Source organism: Pan troglodytes, chromosome 7, assembly GCF_028858775.2.
Source record: "Pan troglodytes isolate AG18354 chromosome 7, NHGRI_mPanTro3-v2.0_pri, whole genome shotgun sequence".
Classification (NCBI taxonomy): domain Eukaryota; kingdom Metazoa; phylum Chordata; class Mammalia; order Primates; family Hominidae; genus Pan; species Pan troglodytes.
The window spans coordinates 109,746,363-109,769,982 of record NC_072405.2 but is presented as its reverse complement, the minus strand read 5'-3'; the positions used below and the strand labels follow the sequence as shown (position 1 = coordinate 109,769,982).

The 23,620-nt window shown below is 35.5% G+C and overlaps 1 protein-coding gene across 18 annotated transcripts in view; it reads right to left on the bottom strand.

The window, feature by feature from the left end:
* The window catches only part of VPS13B (vacuolar protein sorting 13 homolog B), an 861,798-nt gene that overhangs the window by 358,673 nt on the left and 479,505 nt on the right, over positions 1-23,620 (bottom strand). For 7 of the 18 annotated variants that reach the window (XM_024345440.3, XM_024345439.3, XM_024345443.3 and 4 more), the window contains 4 exons: positions 18,595-18,766; positions 17,444-17,558; positions 6,914-7,055; positions 3,316-3,724 (listed from right to left, as the gene is read on the bottom strand). In XM_024345440.3, the coding sequence (XP_024201208.1) occupies positions 3,316-3,724; positions 6,914-7,055; positions 17,444-17,558; positions 18,595-18,766 (838 nt within the window). Of the gene's footprint in view, positions 1-3,315; positions 3,725-6,913; positions 7,056-7,621; positions 7,689-17,443; positions 17,559-18,594; positions 18,767-23,620 lie in introns of all 18 variants that reach the window. The other 11 variants (XM_054657406.2, XM_024345444.3, XM_054657408.2 and 8 more) reach the window with 4 other exon arrangements.

Below are 23,620 nucleotides of genomic sequence, written 5' to 3'. Positions count from 1 at the left end.
AAAATTCCACTCTTAGGTGTACACCCCAAAAAAACTGAAAACAGGGCCTCTAACAGAAACTTCCATGCCAGTGTTCATAGCAGCATTACTCACATTAAACCAAAAAAGGGTGGAAATGACCCAACTGCCCAAGAGATTAATTAATAAACAAAATGTAGTATATCCATACAAAACAATATTATTCAGCTATAGCAAGGAATGAAGTTCTGATACATGCAGCAACTTGGATGAGCCTTGAAAACATTATGCTAAGTAAAGTAAGCCAGACACAAAAGGATAAACATTGTATGATTCCACTTACATGAAATTTCTAGAGTAGTAAAATTCATACAGACAGAAAATAGATTAGAGGTTACCAGAAGATGAAGGTAGCTATTACTTAACGGCTACAGAGCTTTTGTTTGGGGTGACAAATACATTTGGAAATAGTGGTGATGGTTGCACAACATTATGAATGTAATTATTGCCACTGAATTATATACTTAAAATGATTAAAGTAGAAAATTTGTTATATATATTTTACCACAATAAAAAAGAGAAAAAACAAGGTTTCCAAATTAACAATGAAAACTATTTACATTTATAGGCAAATTTTGCCTTAGAAGGAAACATTTATCACTATAAATAAGACCCATCCAGTGAAGAACACCTAAGGGCTATGACGAACACTGACATGGATGGTGAAAACAAGTCAGTCATGTAGGTTTCTCTCACAGGTATTGCCACAAAAATTTGAGTCAAAGAAGCTCTGCAATGAAGATCTAATTGCAATGAAAAAGCAATTTATTGTGAAAATATTCCTCACTAACAAATACCAAAGACTTTCAGAAGCTTTCAGGACATCAGATAGATAAGATATTTTAAGACAAATGAGCAAATTTTGAATACAGATCAAATGCCCACATTGAGGAGCCGCTATGTCTGACTCAGAAAGATTTACCAGTGTATACATTATTAGATACCCATTTTAAAAGTCTCAGCCTGGCTGCCAAAGATGCAGAAAAAAACAACACACTGATATTGTATCATATTCTTGGTCAAGTTTTAAAACTTAATAAATAGGCAATGAATCATACACATTTGGTTCGTCTTCTAAAATTTAAATTTGTTACTGAAATTGATATTTTGTGGTGTGAAATGGGTTTTCAAGAAGGAAACCCTAAATTAAAACAGTGTAGGGAATAATGTGTGATAAATGACTAAATTTAGTGTCCATTATACAATTATTATTCAGACACAATTACATCATAAAATTTGAGAATCATTTATAAATCGTCAACATTTCTTTATTAGTAAAAAAGTCTACCAATTAGATAAGTTGCTTTACTTCCTTTTCTGTCTCTATAGCCTCTCACTATTTCCTCAGCTTTTTTCATAGAGATTCTCCCTGTATTTTTCTATACCTCATCCCACCCTCTCACCTCTAATATCACATTTTTTCTTATGTTTCAATGAAATTTTGGCCTTCCCAATTGTTTGCATTAAACTGAAAATAATTTTACAATTAAGGAATGGGGAACATAAAACAAACACTTCAAGAAATATTCAGGAAATCATAAAAGCCTACTAACATATTTTAAATGAAATACAGGAACTCACTTAATTTAGAAAAATGAATGTTTTATAACAATCAGAGAGGTATTTGTGGAAAACAATATCCTTGTATAAAAACTATACCTAGAATTTTTTATATTATATAGTATAAAACTTTATTCTTATTTTTATCTAGATATAAAACTTCTGTAATTTTATTTTAATAAAATAGTTACAGATACTGCAACATTATGGTGTTTTTTTTTTTTTTTTTTTTTCCCACTTGAGATGGCGTCTTGCTCTGTCACCCAGGCTGGAGTGCAATGGCACTATCTTGGCTCACTGCAACCTACACCTCCTGGGTTCAAGCAATTATCCCACCTCAGCCTCCCAAGTAGCTGGGATTACAGGCACGTGCCACCACGCCTGGCTAATTTTTTGTATTTTTAGTAGAGCCGGGGTTTCACCATGTTGGCCAGGCTGGTCTCGAACTCCTGACCTCATGATCTGCCCGACTTGGCCTCCCAAAGTGTTGGGATTACAGGCGTGAGCCACCGTGCCCAGCCCATGGTCTTTATTAAATGTAATGACCTACCCCAAATTCTTCTCCCAAAACACTGATAAATTTTGTGTAATAAAGACAATCTACTTTTGTTTCCATGGTGTTTTCCTCCCATTCTCAGTTGTAATGCCAAAAACAGTTTGACAATCTCCCCAATCTTTTATGTCTGTGTCTCTTCCAAGGTTGTGGAAAAATGTTATTATAACTGAAACTACAGTCCTCAGGGAATTATCTGTATAAAAATGTAGATTTCTGTTTTCTAACCTATGTAAACTTAATGTAAATTACATTCTCTAAAATTTCATTAGGTGCTCCTATATAATAAGGAAAAAAGCATAAAGGTCATTACCTTTGCAATGAATATACTGCTTCTTACTTTTCTGGTTAGCGAGTTGTTTATCACTTGTAATTGGTAAATAAAGACTAACTCTTTATTCTTAACCATTCATGTGTTTCTACAAACTATCTGAACAGATGAAAGCAACTGTATACCACTGTCGGAATATAGGATATTCAGAGAATAGTAATTTCACATCTCAAAGTAATTAATTTTAAGATAGCTTCTAAGAAAAGTTAGACATAAAAAGTAGAAACTGGCTTGTATTAAGAATCTGTTAAGTATAATACATTGAATTTAGTTCTAGCTTGGTAATTAAGCACTATAAGGTTCGTATACAAATATTTTATTACAAAAATGATATGCTAAGAAGCTGGGGCTACAGGTGTGCACCACCATGTTGGGCTAATATCTTATTTCTGTACAGATGGGGTCTCACTATGTTGCCCAGGCTGGTCTGAAACTCCTGGGCTCCAGTGGTCCTCCTATCTTGGCTTCCCAAAGTGTTAGGATTACAGATGTGAGCCACTGTGCTTGATCTTGTTTTTAAAAAAAATTTTAGTTCTCTTAGATATACAGAACACAACATTTGAGTTTAGTAAAACAATTGACACAAAGTATATATATGCTTTACTGGCAAAAGCCCTGAAGAAAAAATTTCCTCAATTTCTTATCCTACTAACGAAGTCAGATAGTTACATAGTATTCTGATGTATTTCCTAATGATTTGTAGAATATCTATATTTCCTCTCTATAAAATATACCAAACCACAAAGCACAACCAACTGCTCATATTTTTTAAAAGAAACAAAAAAACCCAGAAAACTAAGGTCTCTAGAAGAAAATTATTTAAAATCAGACAAAAAAAATCAGAAGACAATACCTTCAACAGTTGGCTGCATTTCTTCTGTTTTTGGAATAAAAATTCTGATTACACTTGTGTTGACATAAATCAAAGGTAAATTGCGGGATGTCAGTGTATGGGTCCTCATGGGCTGACCAGGAGATTTTCTTTTCTCTTTTTGGGTCTTTGGTAGTTTTGCTTGAAATATACTTGCAATGGCATTAAGTAAAGGAAAATAAAGAACAATATCAAAAGCTTGTGCTGAAAGAAGAATTTCATGAAGAAAATGAGGAGAACCATCCATTAGGCCTTCAGATAACTTATGAAAACTTCTTCGCTCATTTCTTGATGTTAACTTGTGGCGGACATTTTTTGTTACAGCTTTTGTGTATGTCAGAGAGAGGAATCCATGCTGCTGATGAGTGCCATCTAGAAGTTTTGTAGTTGTCTGTTCCAAAAAAAGGAAATCACAATACACAGTTCATTAAAAAGATTTTTTAAAAAATTGGAAAGAAGAAAATGACCTCAGTGAGTATTTTTACCTCTTGGTCTTACCCTACACTTCTTAATAAACACATGACTGATCAATTCTGCAGATGTGGGCAAAAAGCTTCTAAGATGGTTAGAATGACTGAACTAAAGATGGGAATCCTGAGTTCCAGTTCTAGATCTTGAGGGAGGTTATTAATCTTTTTGTGGCTATTTCTGTGACTTCTGCATTTTCTGTAACATTAAGAATTTGAGGCTGGGGTAGCTCATGCCTGTAATCCCAACACTTTGGGAGGCTAAGGTGGGCAGATAACTTGAGGCCAGGAGTTTGAGACCAGCCTGGCCAACATGGTGAAATCCCGTCTCTACTCAAAATACAAAAAATTAGCCAGATGTGGTGGCATGGTAGTACATGCCTATAATCCCAGTTGCTTGGGAGGCTGAGGCACAAGAATCGCTTCAACCCAGGAGGCAGAGGCTGCAGTGAGCCGAGATTGAGCCACTGCTCTCCAACCTGGGCAACAAAGTGAGGCTCTGTCTCAAACAAAAAAACGTAGGTTGGAAAAGACTATCTTGATTTTATCTTTTCATTTCGTGATAATTTTTCATTATGAGTACTAAGAGGCTGTCATAAAAAGTATCACAGGTCACAGAAGGGTTGTTTACTCAGGTGAAATTGAAATAACCACATTACATATTTTTATTTGAGACCAAATCTGAATAGGCCAGATGATTACCTTCACTACACAGGATATAACATTTGTGAAAATGGAGTTTTTCCTTCAGTAATTTGGCTAATTTATACAAAGACAGAGCCTACAAAAGAAGCCTCATCGATACCATGCTTTGATAACTGAACTAAATAAACAGTTACTGCATATTTAAACAGTAATGTGATGTAACAATATAACATTTGTCTTTCAGAACTTGCCTATTATCAATAGCTAACGCATTTTTTATAAAATCTAATTATCACTATCCTGTAAATCATAATCTTTGGGTATACTACTATATTAGTACACATATAACATTTAACAGAGTAAAAAAATTATCATAACTTCAATATTTTTGTTAAAACTATCTCAATTAGCTCTCCTATCCAAATTGCACACTATAAACAAGTTAGAGTAAAACAGCATGCTTTTAAAAGAGTAAAGTAAAACATATACTTTTGTATTCCTCAACGTACAAAAAGAATATCACTTGAAAAAAATCTTCCTCAACCAATTAATAGACATAAAATATTGTTTTGGAAATTGCTCAGCATAGAATTAGAGGAGAACTGTTATATTCCACATTCCCTGCCCCTCTTTCCAACACCTGAAAAAGTTAGTAGGGTCCAAAAAGGAGATTTTTAAGAGGAGAAGTGAACTGGAACAAAGCAAAAAGAAGAAAATATATTCACATAAACAGAAAAAAAAGAGAAATAGGAAAGCAGTAATGAGTCTGAGCTATATTATCCCATCACTCCTACATTTCAATTGCTTCCATTTTCTTCCTCTCATTTTGTTGCCTATCACCCACTGACATGGTGAGAGGAAAAAATATGCAATTCAGTTATCACTGCTAATTTTGCTTTTAATTTAGACTTTATAATGAAGGAAGATAAGAAAATAAATTATTTTTGTATTTTTTAATTGACCATTAAAAAAACCCTGGAAAGTAAGCATTAAATGGTTGTGCAATATAATCATCTTTCCCCATAATAGCCTGCTCTCAAAGCATTTTTCACTGTTCCCAACATTTTCACTGTTTCTCTTTTGATTCCCCTTCTTTTTTATTTCTGCACTCAAAAACAAAAAGATGTATAGTAAAGCAAGAAAAGTGCTACCAGTTTTATTAGCATGTTGCTGGACAATGAGCAATAACAGATGGAGAAGGATTGTTAAGGTATACCCCCAGTGGAAGAGGCCACAGTGATCACAGTGATGTTGTCTGTTCTAAGTGTCTAAACTGGGGAGAGGGTTACTACTGACCACTAATCTAAAAAAATCTAACTCATAATAAATCTTTATTAATAGCAACATTTGAATCCTGTAAAGAGTATAAAAGGTATTTCAATGTATAAATGTTTTAATTTGGAAAAATATTTTAAACGTGGAATGTAAGCATACTTGAAAGGTAAGCCACATGAAGAAAGGGTGTTTTTTTTTTAATTGCTGCATCCTTAACTCCCTTAACATAAGGCAAAAAGTGAATACTAGTTGAGGTAATATAAATATCATTTTTCATACAGTAATAATACTTTATACTATTTAAAATAAAATGTTAAAAAACACTAAGTAAAGAAACTTTTTAAATGGCATTTAATTTATAAATTTAGAAAAAATTTCTGAAGAACATTATTGATAAATTTACGGTTTCTTTATGAATATTTGTTAAAATTATTAAGAATGTTTTTCACAGACACTAATGAACATTCAAAGAGAGGAAAATAAATCTAAACACTTCCTCCAACACAAAAGTCACATTTTTTTCTGCACTAAAGATTAAAGACTATTGCTAGTAAAAGCTCAAAATAAAATCAGAACATAACACTTGCTATGCAAATACACTATTAAAAATTAAATTTAAGAACAAAGTTAACTTTAAGAATATCAGTTAAAAGAATTAGCTTAAGAACATATCCAGATGTTGTACCATTAAAAAAGTCAAGGTTCTAAACGTCTAAAAGTCACTGATACAGCCTTGTGTTCATCTACCTAATCAATGACAGAAATGCAAACTTGTTCAGATTCAAGAAGGTACCACACAAGTTACTTTGAATTAGTTGTAAGAAAACAATGGCATAATAATAGAAAAAAAATTTTTAAAGGCAATCTTATTAAGAATCGTAAGAGGAATGACAAAAGCAGTATTGGTCAACTCTTGATCATTCAATACATGCACAATTTAAAAAAATATAATGAATGTCCTACTTTGATTTCCTTATATCGAGGTAAAATTAGTCTGTACTCATGCAAGTGACCCAGAAACAGGTTTTAGTGGAAAAGCAGTTTTATGATTTTAAATTACATTATACTTCATTTATAAAGTTTATGATACGGAGGAAAACACAAATCAAGAGTTGACTCTATGAATCATTCAATTCCTTCTCTGGGTTCCTGTTAATGGGAGTTGTGTAGCATAATTTAAAGTAATTTCTTACAGAAGGAAAGAAGCCAGAGCAATTACTGAAAGGGTCCTGCTTGCTGATGGGTCGAACCAACAAGGTGCGTCTGTTCAGCTTGTCAGTACAGGAAAGGAAGACACCTCCACATTGCCCCAAAGACCAACACTCTTCCCCAAGGCTTGAGGTGATGGACAGGAGCAAAGAAGGTGAAAAGACAAAAAGCAATAAAAGCCATAAGCAAAAAAATATCTGGATAGTTTTAAATTCTCCTCAAGTTTGCATAAATTTAGGTTTGAGCAACCGCTAGGTATGGCCTCTGCCTGGACCATCTTCTGCAAAAGCAATGTTAATGAAAGTAAACAAAAAATAATTGCTTTTAGTATAAAATTACTACTTCTAGTTTATGGTAAAGAACAATCCAGCATGAACTCACATAAGAATTGGGAAACAATTCCAAAAAGTCAACACAATAGTACATTAAAGATAAAGTATATTAACAAAAGCAAGCCTACCTTTGCCTCTTTGATAAATTTACTTAATTGTTATAACAGGAAGATGGTTACAAAACAAGAGCAGTTTCAAAGAATAAATAGCTTTAAATTTATATGTAATTTTGAAGAAACAGGCTAATAAGAATTTATTCTGAACTCAAATTCTTGTAACCATTAGTCCTATTTTATGAAATAACAAGATAAACAGTTTAAAGTACATTTTCAAAAATCATAGTAACTAAATGGGTCTCACCACAGATTTTTCTTTGCATTGTAGAAATACTCCTTCAAAATGTCCTGACTGCCAACCTTCCCCTGGCCTGGAAAACATAAGTTCACCTTATCTGTTCTCTTCAATTTTTCTGAGTTAAGAAATTGAACATACATAACTATTTCAAATAAGTCTAAAGTTCACAACACTGCACTGAACTAAAACATAAATCTGACAATGCAATCAATAGAACAATTTACATTAGCACCGCACTCTGACAGTTCTGCATAAGAACATTTGTCTTCATGGTAAATTATATATTTATTTGGCTGATTATTTACTTCCATCTCCTCGATAAGAGTAACATCTATGTCTATTTTTCTTTTTTAAAGATAGAGCCTTGCTCTGTCGCCCAGGCTGGAGTGCAATGGCACAATCATAGCTCACTGTAACCTTGAACTCCTGGGCTCAAGCAATCCACCCACCTCAGCCTCCCCAGCAGCTGGAACTACAGGCATACACCACCATGCCCAGCTCCTTTCTGTGTGTATGTGGTGATGGGGTCTTGCCATCTTGTCCCAGCTGGTCTCAAACTCCTGGGCTCAAGTAATCCCCCTGCCTTGGCCTCCCAAAGTGCTGGGATCACAGGTGTGAGCCACCATGCCAGGCTATTTTTCTTAAACACTACATCCCCAGTACTCATTTGGCATAGCACTTGGTGCATACCACATACACAAGAAACGTATGTTTTTAATAAATTAATAAATTATCTGAATATCTATAATTTATATAAATTTAGCGGTACAGTCAGGGATAAAGTACAACACAATACGTAATATTCATGACATTAAAAATTACTTCAGCCAAAATATTGTATTATCACTTGCAAAGATCATTTTGATACAGACACATACCATTTCAAAGGAACTAAAGAGTTGAACATTCTATTATCAAAAGCCAATTAATAAGTCACTGTTTAATATGACAAAAATAATTATCATATCCATATACATAATAATCATCTGTGAGATGAGAAAGAGTCATCAAAGTGCTTAGGAAATGAGCTATTGCTCCATCTCAGTGATTATATCTCTATACCAATGATTGTATTGTATATCTCTATACCAATGATTATATTGGTATAGAGAATGGATGGGAAGTATACAGCAAAAATCAGAGCCATGAACTGGGTTGCAGGCATCTTAACAAATATAAAATATAGAAAATAAATTATGTAAGATTATTAGTAAAAGTAGCTTATTTCATTTAATATGGCAATGTATATACTTATGAACAGATTTGTCATCTTATAAAACAAAATTTTATTATACTCCATACATGAACAATTACTAAGTAAAATTAATCAATGTATCTGTTAAGAACCCTCTTTGAGAATAAGTACAGGCATACCTCGGTTTTATGGGCTTTGCTTTATTGCATAGTGCAGATATTATGTTTTACCCAAATTGAAGGTCTGTGGCAGCCTTACATTGAGTAAATCCATCAGCACCATTTTTTCCAACAATATATGCTGACTTCCAGTCTCTGTGTCACATATTGGTAATTCTTATAATATTTCAAACTTTTTCATTATTATTATATCTGTTATGGTGATCTGTGATCAGTGATTTTTGACATTATCATAATTATTTCAGGACATCATGAACAGTGATGTCCTGAAGACACAAACTTAATTGATCAATGCTGTGTGTTTTCTGATTGCTCCACTGACCCCACTATTTCCCATCTTTCTCTCTCACCTCAGGTATTCCCTGAAACATAACAATATTGAAATGAAGCCAGTTAATAACCCTACAATGGCCCCTAAGTGTTCCAGTGAAAGAAGAGTTGCAAATCTCTCACTTTAAATAAAAATCTAAAAATGATTAAGCTTAGTGAGGAAGGCATGTCAAAAGCTGAGATAGGCAGAAAACAAAGCTTCTTGTGCCAAGTTGTGAATGAAAAGGAAGGTTCTTGAAGAAAATTAAAAGTGCTGCTCCAGAGAACTTGCAAATGATAAGAAAGTGAAACAGCCTTATTGCTGATAGGCAGAAAGTCTGAGTGGTCTGGGTAGAGGATCAAACCAGACACACCATTCTGTTAAATCCAGAGCAAGACCCTAACTCTCTTCAATTCTATAAATTGAGAGAAGTAAGAAAGCTGCAGAAGTTAAGTTTGAAGCTAGCAGAAGTTAGTTCAGGAGGCTTAAGGAAAGAAGGCATCTCTATAACATTAATGTGCAACATGAAGTAACAAGTGCTGAACGATAAGTGGCAGCAAGTTATACAAAAGATGTATCTCAGTTCACTGATGAAGGTGGCTACACTAATAGATTTTCAGTGTAGACAAAACAGCCTTCTCTTGGAAGAAGATGCCATCTCAGACTGATAGCTAGAGAGGAGAAGTCAATGCCTGGGTTTAAAGCTTCAAAGGACAGGCTGCCTCTCTTGTTAAAGGTGAATGCAGCTGGTGAAGTTGAAGATAATGCTCATTTACCATTCTGAAAATCCTAGGGCCCTTAAGAATTTTGTTAAATCTACTCTTCTCCTGTGCTCTATACATGGGAACAACTAAGCTTGGATGATAGCACATCTGTTTACAGCATGGTCTCCTGAATATTTTAAGCTCTTTGTTGAGAACGACTGCTTGTGTAGAAAAAAAAAAAATCCTTTGTAAATGAGCAGTAGCTCATTGACAATGCACCTGGTCACTGAAGAGTTCCAATGGAGATATACAAGGAGATGAATGTTGTCTTCACATCTGCTAACATCCATTCTTCAGCTCATGGATCAAGCAGTAATTCTGTCTTTCAAGACTTATTACTTAAGAAATACATTCTGAGGGGGAGGAGCCAAGATGGCCGAATAGGAACAGCTCCGGTCTACAGCTCCCAGCGTGAGCGACGCAGAAGACGGTGATTTCTGCATTTCCATCTGAGCTTTGAAGAGAGCAGTGGTTCTCCCAGCACGCAGCTGGAGATCTGAGAACGGGCAGACTGCCTCCTCAAGTGGGTCCCTGACCCCTGACCCCCGAGCAGCCTAACTGGGAGGCACCCCCCAGCAGGGGCACACTGACAACTCACACGGCAGGGTATTCCAACAGACCTGCAGCTGAGGGTCCTGTCTGTTAGAAGGAAAACTAACAAACAGAAAGGACATCCACACCGAAAACCCATCTGTACATCACCATCATCAAAGACCAAAAGTAGATAAAACCACAAAGATGGGGAAAAAACAGAACAGAAAAACGGGAAACTCTAAAATGCAGAGCGCCTCTCCTCCTCCAAAGGAACGCAGTTCCTCACCAGAAACGGAACAAAGCTGGATGGAGAATGATTTTGACGAGCTGAGAGAAGAAGGCTTCAGACGATCAAATTACTCTGAGCTACGGGAGGACATTCAAACCAAAGGCAAAGAAGTTGAAAACTTTGAAAAAAATTTAGAAGAATGTATAACTAGAATAACCAATACAGAGAAGTGCTTAAAGGAGCTGATGGAGCTGAAAACCAAGGCTCGAGAACTACGTGAAGAATGCAGAAGCCTCAGGAGCCGATGCGATCAACTGGAAGAAAGGGTATCAGCAATGGAAGATGAAATGAATGAAACGAAGCGAGAAGGGAAGTCTAGAGAAAAAAGAATAAAAAGAAATGAGCAAAGCCTCCAAGAAATATGGGACTATGTGAAAAGACCAAATCTACGTCTGATTGGTGTACCTGAAAGTGATGCGGAGAATGAAACCAAGTTGGAAAACACTCTGCAGGATATTATCCAGGAGAACTTCCCCAATCTAGCAAGGCAGGCCAACGTTCAGATTCAGGAAATACAGAGAACGCCACAAAGATACTCCTCGAGAAGAGCAACTCCAAGACACATAATTGTCAGATTCACCAAAGTTGAAATGAAGGAAAAAATGTTAAGGGCAGCCAGACAGAAAGGTTGGGTTACCCTCAAAGGGAAGCCCATCAGACTAACAGCGGATCTCTCGGCAGAAACCCTACAAGCCAGAAGAGAGTGGGGGCCAATATTCAACATTCTTAAAGAAAAGAATTTTCAACCCAGAATTTCATATCCAGCCAAACTAAGCTTCATAAGTGAAGGAGAAATAAAATACTTTACAGACAAGCAAATGCTGACCGATTTTGTCACCACCAGGCCTGCCCTAAAAGAGCTCCTGAAGGAAGCGCTAAACATGGAAAGGAACAACCGGTACCAGCTGCTGCAAAATCATGCCAAAATGTAAAGACCATCAAGACTAGGAAGAAACTGCATCAACTAATGAGCAAAATCACCAGCTAACATCATAATGACAGGATCAAATTCACACATAACAATATTAACTTTAAATGTAAATGGACTAAATGCTCCAATTAAAAGACACAGACTGGCAAGTTGGATAAAGAGTCAAGACCCATCAGTGTGCTGTATTCAGGAGACCCATCTCACGTGCAGAGACACACATAGGCTCAAAATAAAAGGATGGAGGAAGATCTACCAAGCAAATGGAAAACAAAAAAAGGCAGGGGTTGCAATCCTAGTCTCTGATAAAACAGACTTTAAACCAACAAAAATCAAAAGAGACAAAGAAGGCCATTACATAATGGTAAAGGGATCAATTCAACAAGAGGAGCTAACTATCCTAAATATTTATGCACCCAATACAGGAGCACCCAGATTCATAAAGCAAGTCCTGAGTGACCTACAAAGAGACTTAGACTCCCACACATTAATAATGGGAGACTTTAACACCCCACTGTCAACATTAGACAGATCAACGAGACAGAAAGTCAACAAGGATACCCGGGAATTGAACTCAGCTCTGCACCAAGCGGACCTAATAGACATCTACAGAACTCTCCACCCCAAATCAACAGAATATACATTTTTTTCAGCACCACACCACACCTATTCCAAAATTGACCACATACTTGGAAGTAAAGCTCTCCTCAGCAAATGTAAAAGAACAGAAATTATAACAAACTATCTCTCAGACCACAGTGCAATCAAACTAGAACTCAGGATTAAGAATCTCACTCAAAGCCGCTCAACTACATGGAAACTGAACAACCTGCTCCTGAATGACTACTGGGTACATAACGAAATGAAGGCAGAAATAAAGATGTTCTTTGAAACCAACGAGAACAAAGACACAACATACCAGAATCTCTGGGACACATTCAAAGCAGTGTGCAGAGGGAAATTTATAGCACTAAATGCCCACAAGAGAAAGCAGGAAAGATCCAAAATTGACACCCTAACATCACAATTAAAAGAACTAGAAAAGCAAGAGCAAACACATTCAAAAGCTAGCAGAAGGCAAGAAATAACTAAAATCAGAGCAGAACTGAAGGAAATAGAGACACAAAAAACCCTTCAAAAAATTAATGAATCCAGGAGCTGGTTTTTTGAAAGGATCAACAAAATTGATAGACCGCTAGCAAGACTAATAAAGAAAAAAAGAGAGAAGAATCAAATAGACGCAATAAAAAATGATAAAGGGGATATCACCACCGATCCCACAGAAATACAAACTACCATCAGAGAATACTACAAACACCTCTACGCAAATAAACTAGAAAATCTAGAAGAAATGGATACATTCCTCGACACATACACTCTCCCAAGACTAAACCAGGAAGAAGTTGAATCTCTGAATAGACCAATAACAGGAGCTGAAATTGTGGCAATAATCAATAGTTTACCAACCAAAAAGAGTCCAGGACCAGATGGAGTCACAGCCGAATTCTACCAGAGGTACAAGGAGGAACTGGTACCATTCCTTCTGAAACTATTCCAATCAATAGAAAAAGAGGGAATCCTCCCTAACTCATTTTATGAGGCCAGCATCATTCTGATACCAAAGCCTGGCAGAGACACAACCAAAAAAGAGAATTTTAGACCAATATCCTTGATGAACATTGATGCAAAAATCCTCAATAAAATACTGGCAAACCGAATCCAGCAGCACATCAAAAAGCTTATCCACCATGATCAAGTGGGCTTCATCCCTGGGATGCAAGGCTGGTTCAACATACGCAAATCAATAAATGTAATCCAGCATATAAACAGAGCCAAAGACAAAAACCACATGATTATCTCAATAGATGCAGAAAAAGCCTTTGACAAAATTCAACAACCCTTCATGCTAAAAACTCTCAATAAATTAGGTATTGATGAGACATATTTCAAAATAATAAGAGCTATCTATGACAAACCCACAGCCAATATCATACTGAATGGGCAAAAACTGGAAGCATTCCCTTTGAAAACTGGCACAAGACAGGGATGCCCTCTCTCACCGCTCCTATTCAACATAGTGTTGGAAGTTCTGGCCAGGGCAATCAGGCAGGAGAAGGAAATAAAGGGTATTCAATTAGGAAAAGAGGAAGTCAAATTGTCCCTGTTTGCAGACGACATGATTGTTTATCTAGAAAACCCCATCGTCTCAGCCCAAAATCTCCTTAAGCTGATAAGCAACTTCAGCAAAGTCTCAGGATACAAAATCAATGTACAAAAATCACAAGCATTCTTATACACCAACAACAGACAAACAGAGAGCCAAATCATGAGTGAACTCCCATTCACAATTGCTTCAAAGAGAATAAAATACCTAGGAATCCAACTTACAAGGGATGTGAAGCACCTCTTCAAGGAGAACTACAAACCACTGCTCAAGGAAATAAAAGAGGATACAAACAAATGGAAGAACATTCCTTGCTCATGGGTAGGAAGAATCAATATCGTGAAAATGGCCATACTGCCCAAGGTAATTTACAGATTCAATGCCATCCCCATCAAGCTACCAATGACTTTCTTCACAGAATTGGAAAAAACTACTTTAAAGTTCATATGGAATCAAAAGAGAGCCCGCATCGCCAAGTCAATCCTAAGCCAAAAGAACAAAGCTGGAGGCATCACACTACCTGACTTCAAACTATACTACAAGGCTACAGTAACCAAAACAGCATGGTACTGGTACCAAAACAGAAATATAGATCAATGGAACAGAACAGAGCCCTCAGAAATAACGCCGCTTACCTACAACTATCTGATCTTTGACAAACCTGAGAAAAACAAGCAATGGGGAAAGGATTCCCTATTTAATAAATGGTGCTGGGAAAACTGGCTAGCCATATGTAGAAAGCTGAAACTGGATCCCTTCCTTACACCTTATACAAAAATCAATTCAAGATGGATTAAAGATTTAAACGTTAGACCTAAAACCATAAAAACCCTAGAAGAAAACCTAGGCATTACCATTCAGGACATAGGCGTGGGCAAGGACTTCATGTCCAAAACACCAAAAGCAATGGCAACAAAAGACAAAATTGACAAATGGGATCTAATTAAACTAAAGAGCTTCTGCACAGCTAAAGAAACTACCATCAGAGTGAATAGGCAACCTACAACATGGGAGAAAATTTTCGCAACCTACTCATCTGACAAAGGGCTAATATCCAGAATCTACAGTGAACTCAAACAAATTTACAAGAAAAAAACAAACAACCCCATCAAAAAGTGGGCGAAGGACATGAACAGGCACTTCTCAAAAGAAGACATTTATGCAGCCAAAAAACACATGAAAAAATGCTCATCATCACTGGCCATCAGAGAAATGCAAATCAAAACCACTATGAGATATCATCTCACACCAGTTAGAATGGCAATCATTAAAAAGTCAGGAAACAACAGGTGCTGGAGAGGATGTGGAGAAATAGGAACACTTTTACACTGTTGGTGGGACTGTAAACTAGTTCAACCATTGTGGAAGTCAGTGTGGCGATTCCTCAGGGATCTAGAACTAGAAATACCATTTGACCCAGCCATCCCATTACTGGGTATATACCCAAAGGACTATAAATCATGCTGCTATAAAGACACATGCACACGTATGTTTATTGCGGCATTATTCACAATAGCAAAGACTTGGAACCAACCCAAATGTCCATCAATGATAGACTGGATTAAGAAAATGTGGCACATATACACCATGGAATACTATGCAGCCATAAAAAATGATGAGTTCATATCCTTTGTAGGGACATGGATGAAATTGGAAACCATCATTCTCAGTAAACTATCGCAAGAACAAAAAACCAAACACCGCATATTCTCACTCATAGGTGGGAATTGAACAATGAGATCACATGGACACAGGAAGGGGAATATCATACTCTGGGGACTGTGGTGGGGAGGGGGGAGGGGGGAGGGATAGCATTGGGAGATATACCTAATGCTAGATGACGAGTTAGTGGGTGCAGCGCACCAGCATGGCACATGTATACATATGTAACTAACCTGCACAATGTGCACATGTACCCTAAAACTTAAAGTATAATAAAAAAAAAAGAAAAATAAATAAATAAATAAATAAATAAAAGAAGAGAAAGGAAAAAAAAAAAAAAAGAAATACATTCTGTAAGGCTACAGTGTGTTAGTCCATTTTGCATTGCTATAAAGGAATACCTGAGACTGGGTAATTTATAAAGGAAAGAGGTTTATTTGGCTCATGGTTCTGCAGGCTGTACAAGCATGGCACTATCATCTACTTGGCTTCTGGTGAGGCCTTGGGAAGCTTTTACTCATGGAAGAAGGCAAAGCAGAACAGGTGTGTCACATGGTAAGAGAGTAAGCAAGAGAGAGCAGGGAGAGGCTATGCTCTTTTTAAATAACCAGCTCTTGCATGAACCAAGAAATCAAGAGCTTCACTTGTCACCGTGGGGAGGCACCAAGCCATTCATGAGAGATCCTCCCCTATGACCCAAATATCTCCCACTAGGCCCAACCTCCAACACTGGGGATCACATTTCCACATGAGATTTGGAAGGGACATATATCCAAACTGTATCAGATAGTGATTCTTCCGAAGGTTCTAGGCAAAGTAAATGGAAACACCTTCTGTAAAAGATTCACCACTGTAGACACCATTAAGAACATTCATGATTCATGGGAGGAGGTAAAAATATCAACATTAACAGATGTTTGTAAGAAGTTGATTCCAGCCCCAATGGGTGACTTTCAGGGTTTCAAGACCTCACTGGAGGAAGTAATGGTAGATGTGGTGAAAACAACGTGAGACCAAGAATTAGGAGTGGAGCCTAAAGATGGGGCTGAATTGCTATAATCTCATGATGAAACTTGAATGCATGAGGAGTTGCTTCTTATGAATGAGCAAAGAAAGTGGTTTCTGGAGATGCAAACTACTCCTGGGGAAGATGCTGGGAACATTGTTGAAATGACAACAAAGGATTCAGAATATTCCATAATCTCATTTTTTACAGCAGCAGCAAAGTTTGAGAGGACTGACTCTAATTTTGAAAGAAGTTCTGTTGTGGGTAAAAATGCCACTAAACAGCATCACATGCTACAGAGAAATCTTTCATAAAGAAAGATTCAATCCATGTGGCAAATGACATCATTGACTTATTTTTAAAAATTGCCACAGCTACCCTAACCTTCAGCAACCACCACCCCGATCAGTCAGCAGCCATCAACATCAAGAGAAGACCTTCCATCAGCAACAAGATTATGACTCATTGAATGCTCAGATGATCATTAGCACATTTTAGCAATAAAGTATTTTTAAATTAAGGTATGTACATTTTAAAATACATAATGCTATTGTACACTTCACGGACTGCAGTATAGTGTAAACACAACTTTACATACACTGAGAAACCAAACAATTTCTGTCACTTCCTTTATTGAAATATTCACTTTATTGGAGTAGTCTGGAACCAAACTCTCAATATGTCTGAGGTATGCCTGTATAGTATTTATTTTAACAACCAGCCAAATTAAAATAGAAAAAGTCTTATGGTAACTTTGTTCAAAGAAAAATACAGATTTTCTTATATTCATTATTTACCTGCTTCTATAGTGATCAACATTGAAACTCTCTATTTTACATTTCACTTTGGTATATACATCCTGGACATCTATGGAAGCACTGAGATCTTCTAGTTCACTGACCATACAAACCTCTGCAATAAGAAACAAGCAGTAATATCAACACAGTCTTCACAATTAATATTAAAACTTTCTATTTTACATTTCATATTGACAAATGCATGCTGGATATGTACAGAGGCGCTGAGATCACAAAAGCTTCTAGAATAATAAGCAAATCAGCATAGGCCTGTTTATTAAGATAAGACATTTATTTCAAGAAAGGGGAAAGCCCAGTTAATGTCTGGAGTGTTATATTTGATATCAGTCAAGGATTTTCCCAATACTTTTAGTGACAATACTATAATGTATCAATATGACCATCGAGGAAAATTCCTCATGGTCTTTTAGATGAATTTTAATACAAACAGGACAAAATTTTATGTATTACAAAGTCAAGGAAAATATGTACACGTAAACCTTTAATGTTAATAAGATTCAACATTTTAGCACTGCAACTAGAAATTACTTGAATTAGAGCTAATAATAATTATTTAATTATAAATGACAATAATAAATTACATTTAATATTTCTTCCAAAATAGCGTTTAATATTTGCACTTTTCAGTAAAGAAGAAAAGCAATCCAGGCCGGGCATGGTGGCTCATGCCTGTAATCCCAGCACTTTGGGCGGCCAACGTGGGCGGACCACCTGAGGTCAGGAGTTCAAGACCAGCCTCACCAACATGGAGAAACCCTGTCTCTACTAAAAATACAAAATTAGCTGGGTGTCATGGTGCACGCCTGTAATCTCAGCTATTCGGGAGGCTGAGGCAGGAGAATCACTTGAACCCAGAAGGCAGAGGTTGCAGTGAGGCAAGGTCACACCAGTGCACTTCAGCCTGGGCAACAAGAGCAAAACTCTGTCAGAAAGGAAAGACAAGACAGACAGAAAGAAAAGAAAGAAAGAAAGAAAGAAAGAAAAAGAAAGAAAGAAAGAAAGAAAGAAAGAAAGAAAGAAAGAAAGAAAGAAAGAAAGGAAGAAAAAAAGAAAGGAAGGAAGGAAGGAAGGAGGGAGGGAGGGAGGGAGGGACAGAGGGAGGGAGGGAAGAAAGAAAAGGAATCCTGTACCTGTGCCTTTATTTTCAGGATCTGGAGCAAAGAGCTTTATAGTAATTTTGGGAAGCACCCACTGCATCCATAAACTAACACGTCCACTGGTTCCTCCAATATTACTTGTAGTTTGTTCCAAGGTCACAGAATCTGAGAATGGTGATTCCTCACCTGCTTGTATAGAATCTCCCTGGGATGAGGAGAAAAAAAAATCTTACTTTGTAACATAAACAAAAATAACAGAAAATACAAATTATAAATTAAAATCAGAAATTATTATTTGTAACTTTTTCACATCTTATATGCAAATGATAATCATATAAATGTTAATACCAATACATAATGCTAATATATAAACATACACTTCCCAAATGATTTTTATTGTTAGAAAGCACATGCATGTTTCCAGCTTCCTCTAAAAGTAGTTAAGATCTAGAAAAGGTTAAGATTAAACCAATGAGTATGTTCCTATAGAGTAGAGTCTGCAAGCTACAGTGAAGGGGCTAATCTGTCTGTATTGGGGAATAAATTTTTACTAGATCACAGCCAAATCCGTTCATGTACTGACTACATATGACTTCTTTTCAGCAGAGTTGAGTAGTTGCTACAGAGAAGCTACAATCCACAAAGTCCAAAGGTATTTACTAACTAGCCCTTTACAGAAAAATATTTGTCTACCCCTTCTATAGAGTATTTATAATGGAATCTAGAATAACTATAGCAAAGTGATTATCAGTTTAAGAAACAGCAAAATATTAATCATGCCTTGCATGTTAATTAAGGAGACATTAAAAATTAGTAGATTTGACAATAGATTTTTTTAAATGTCTTATATGGTTAAAGCTTTCTTAGTGGAATAGAGCATAAGCTTATCCGATTCAACAAATACATACTGAACTCTGAATATGTATAAGGTCCTAAAGTCAGTGCTAACGAACTTGCTGTCAAAGTCTTGTTTGTTTGTTTTTGGTCTTTTCAGCAGCTTTTAGCAGGCCAGAATAAAATAAACCCTTTTATTTAAAGTTGAACAGCTTCAGTCTCAAATGCAGAAGAGATGCTGCAATCATTGATATGTTGAGTTATTTTAGGATTAGCTATGAAGTATTGGGTTCCTAAAATCCCAAACTTTGCTGTCCGTTTAAACCTTGCAAACAAAACTGGCGAGCTTAAACCCATATACTCTGAAAACTGATCAAACACAATATAACATTCTTATTTGTTTAAAAGATGTATATATATTTACATATCAGTTACAGATACTTAGTTAAGCTTAGTCTGGCAGGCAGTATGGTGTACTGGGTTAAGGAAGTCAGATGCCAGTCATGTGATTTGAGGCAAGTAGTTTAACTGTACACTCCTCTGTAAAATGGTTATTATAGTGATATTTATCTCGTACAGTTAAGATTAAATAGCAATATGAATGTGAATGAAGAATATACACATAGAAAATAGTTCATAAATTGTAGTTATAATTATCATTATCAAGTTGAACTAATGCTTAAGAAATTTTTCACTCACATTCTTATAGAATTCTCATTTTCTCATCTTTCTAACTTCAGACACGTTTTGTTTTGCCGTATATCCTCAACCTCCAATAGTTTATTGCTTTGAATGTCTCAAACAAAAATATTAATTTCCTGTGCTAACGAGTCATAACCAGTAGTTAACTGTCAGAACAAAATACCCCTTAAAATTTAAACAAAGACAATATAATATGGTCAGTATTCCATTTTCTATAGACAGGTTGTCAGAGCAGAAGTCACTAATCTCTAAACACTTAAAAGCAGGAATGATAATTAAAATCCTGTACAAAACAAACCAAAGTCCCGGCTCTCATTACCACAGACATGCCATCTAAACAAAGGTATATTCAGCTCCTACATGAGGCTTTTATTTTAACCTCATTGTTTTATAACATCTTTCAGTCAGAAGAAAATTCAATTTCCCTGCAACCTCAGAAGGAGGCCCAATGGGGAAGATTTTCATAGAATGACAGGCAAGTGTTTACTGCAAGAACACTTAGGCACCAAGCATAGCAAAGTAACAGTGTTCTGGGATTTACTATTAGAGAAAATTATAGAGTTAAACCTGAAGACAGTATAGTTACTCTTTGTCCCAAATACACCAAGCAAAGCAAATATCTCACTGTTTGTGGGGTTTTCATATAAATGCTTTTACAAAATAAGTAGCTCTAAATCTGCTACAATAGAAATTCCTACAACTTGAGAAGCTATAAAAAAATCAGGTTTTTGGTTAGCTGTCTAATGCAACACAACATCAAATAAAAAGCACAAACTAATTCCAGATAAGGATGCTTATTAAATAAAAGGCAATATATATATAGCCTTTCTTTATGTATAGGTTTATAGAGTAGAAGTATGCTTAAATTAAATCCTCCCTCCAACAGACAGAAGAATATCATATTCCAAGGATGGAGAACTGAGAGAAAATAACATCTCGAATCACTAAGACTTCAATTTTTAACACTACTTGGTATACTTGGTAAGAATGCTAAGAAAACTGTGGCTGCAAATTTAGTAAGCACTCCTCAGTAAAAGCTTTGCTGTACTTCCTCATGCAGTTTCAGTTTTCATTTTGGATTTACAGCATTTTGTTTGGTATTGTTAAACATGTTTGTGCATTAATTTTCTGCTCTGTTTCCAAATCTGTTGTGAAAATCAGGCCAGAAATGGAGATGCTGAACTATTTTCCCATACATCCTTAGGCCAAGTTCTAAAATAAACAGTTCAATTCTTTTACCATTTTGTTGCAAATTGACCAAATGCTAAGTTTATTTTCCTAGGTGAATTTATCTTTGTTTATTTGGAAGAGCAAACACTTTATATCCCTTCATCCTTGGCCTGCTTCAGAGCTTAAGGATGATCATAGTTTTGGCCCCATTGCTACTCTATCTTATCAAAATAACTCCTGCATTCTTGTTCAATTACAAAACTTCCCAAAGGGCTAAACACTTCGACCACTGTTTGTACTTAAGTCAACAGTAACAAGTGGCCTGCTGTGGTCTCAACTACCTTTGCTCCCACTATTTCAATGCAAGAGTGGGAAAAAATGATTAAGTGTTTTAAGCTCAGTACTTAAGCTTCAAACTCATATTTCCCACTTTACCATGACTCAGACTGAAACACAGGAAGCTGCAGCTATATGTGCACAAAAGTACAGTGCTCCCCATCAACATGTCAGCATGAAAAGAATTACTCATAGTTTAAAGTATAAATCATCTAAGGATCATATAAACAAATATTACCATTTAATACAAACAATTGTTAGAATGTGTTTTCTTTTTTTTATTTTCATGAGCTTATTTTCTTTTTTTTTTTTTTATTATTATACTTTAAGTTCTAGGGTACTTGTGCACAACATGCAGGTTTGTTACATATGTATACATGTGCCATGTTGGTGTGCTGCACCCATTAACTCATCATTTACATTAGGTATATCTCCTAATGCTTTCCCTAGAATGTGTTTTCTTAAACTAGATTCATTTACAGTAAGTTCTCTATATTCAATAGTTTTGACCCAACTAAGCAAGAAAAACAATGTTTTAATAGTAAAATGTTTAAAAATTTTAATGATTGTTTTTGAATGCAAATTGTAATTTAAAAAAATCAAACCTGCAATTTCAAAGTGTTCCCCAGATACATAATTAATACAAGTAACACAAGAAATGTAAGGTAACCTCAGATTATTAGCTTATATTTACATGATAAAACTATCTGAGCTTTTAAAAATCAAGTAGCCAATAATTTAAAGACATTTTTATATGAATATTTTGAAATAGGAAAGGCTTCATACACAAAATATTGTGTTGAATGGTATGTGATGGCTAAACAATAACCTTCATTTTTCTAACCTGTTTTGATATCTTTATTTTTTTCATAGATATTCAAATAAGATGATAGTTTAAATGTTATGATTTCTACATTCTGAATAAACCAACCCAAATGTCCAACAACGATAGACTGGATTAAGAAAATGTGGCACATATACACCATGGAATACTATGCAGCCATAAAAAATGATGAGTTCATATCCTTTGTAGGGACATGGATGAAATTGGAAACCATCATTCTCAGTAAACTATCACAAGAACAAAAAACCAAACACCGCATATTCTCACTCATAGGTGGGAATTGAACAATGAGATCACATGGACACAGGAAGGGGAATATCATACTCTGGGGACTGTGGTGGGGAGGGGGGAGGGGGGAGGGATAGCATTGGGAGATATACCTAATGCTAGATGACGAGTTAGTGGGTGCAGTGCACCAGCATGGCACATGTATACATATGTAACTAACCTGCACAATGTGCACATGTACCCTAAAACTTAAAGTATAATAAAAAAAAAAAAAAAAAAAAAAAAAAGTTTCTCTCTAAATGTTAAGAACAAAACCATTTAAAGAAAAATATGAAATGACATAAGTATTTTCAGGAGTTTTAAAACAATTACAAGAAATTTTAAAAATAGCAATTGAGTAAATTCAAACTAAATATACTATCTAAACGGTTGTTTGCATAATAATTTGAGGTAGATTACTGCATAGGTTAATTGCACTTGAATAACTGAAAAACTGACAAGAGTTTTGCTACTACAGCAAACTCTGTCAACAACTCTGAAGTTGATGCCAAACAACCTCTCAGTCCAATATTCACTTTTCAATTATCAAGTATGTTCAACAGTTACTGGACATTAAAAAAGGAACCACTTCATGCTTAATTTTTTTAACAACGCTGATAATAAAGCAATTTTAATTCTTGAATCAATAAACAATGCTTGTCACACTTTGCCATGACCCTAAGCTTCCAAACATTGCGTAGTTAATATACCAATTTTTACTTTAGGTAGAGTAAATATTTGTAATAATTTTTTATATTACATAAGTATATTTTTATATTTAAATATAAAATATATACATATTATTTTATGTATATATGTATTTTATGTATATATAAATATATACATATTATTTTATGTATATATGTATTTTTATGTATACATAAATATATACATATATGTATACAT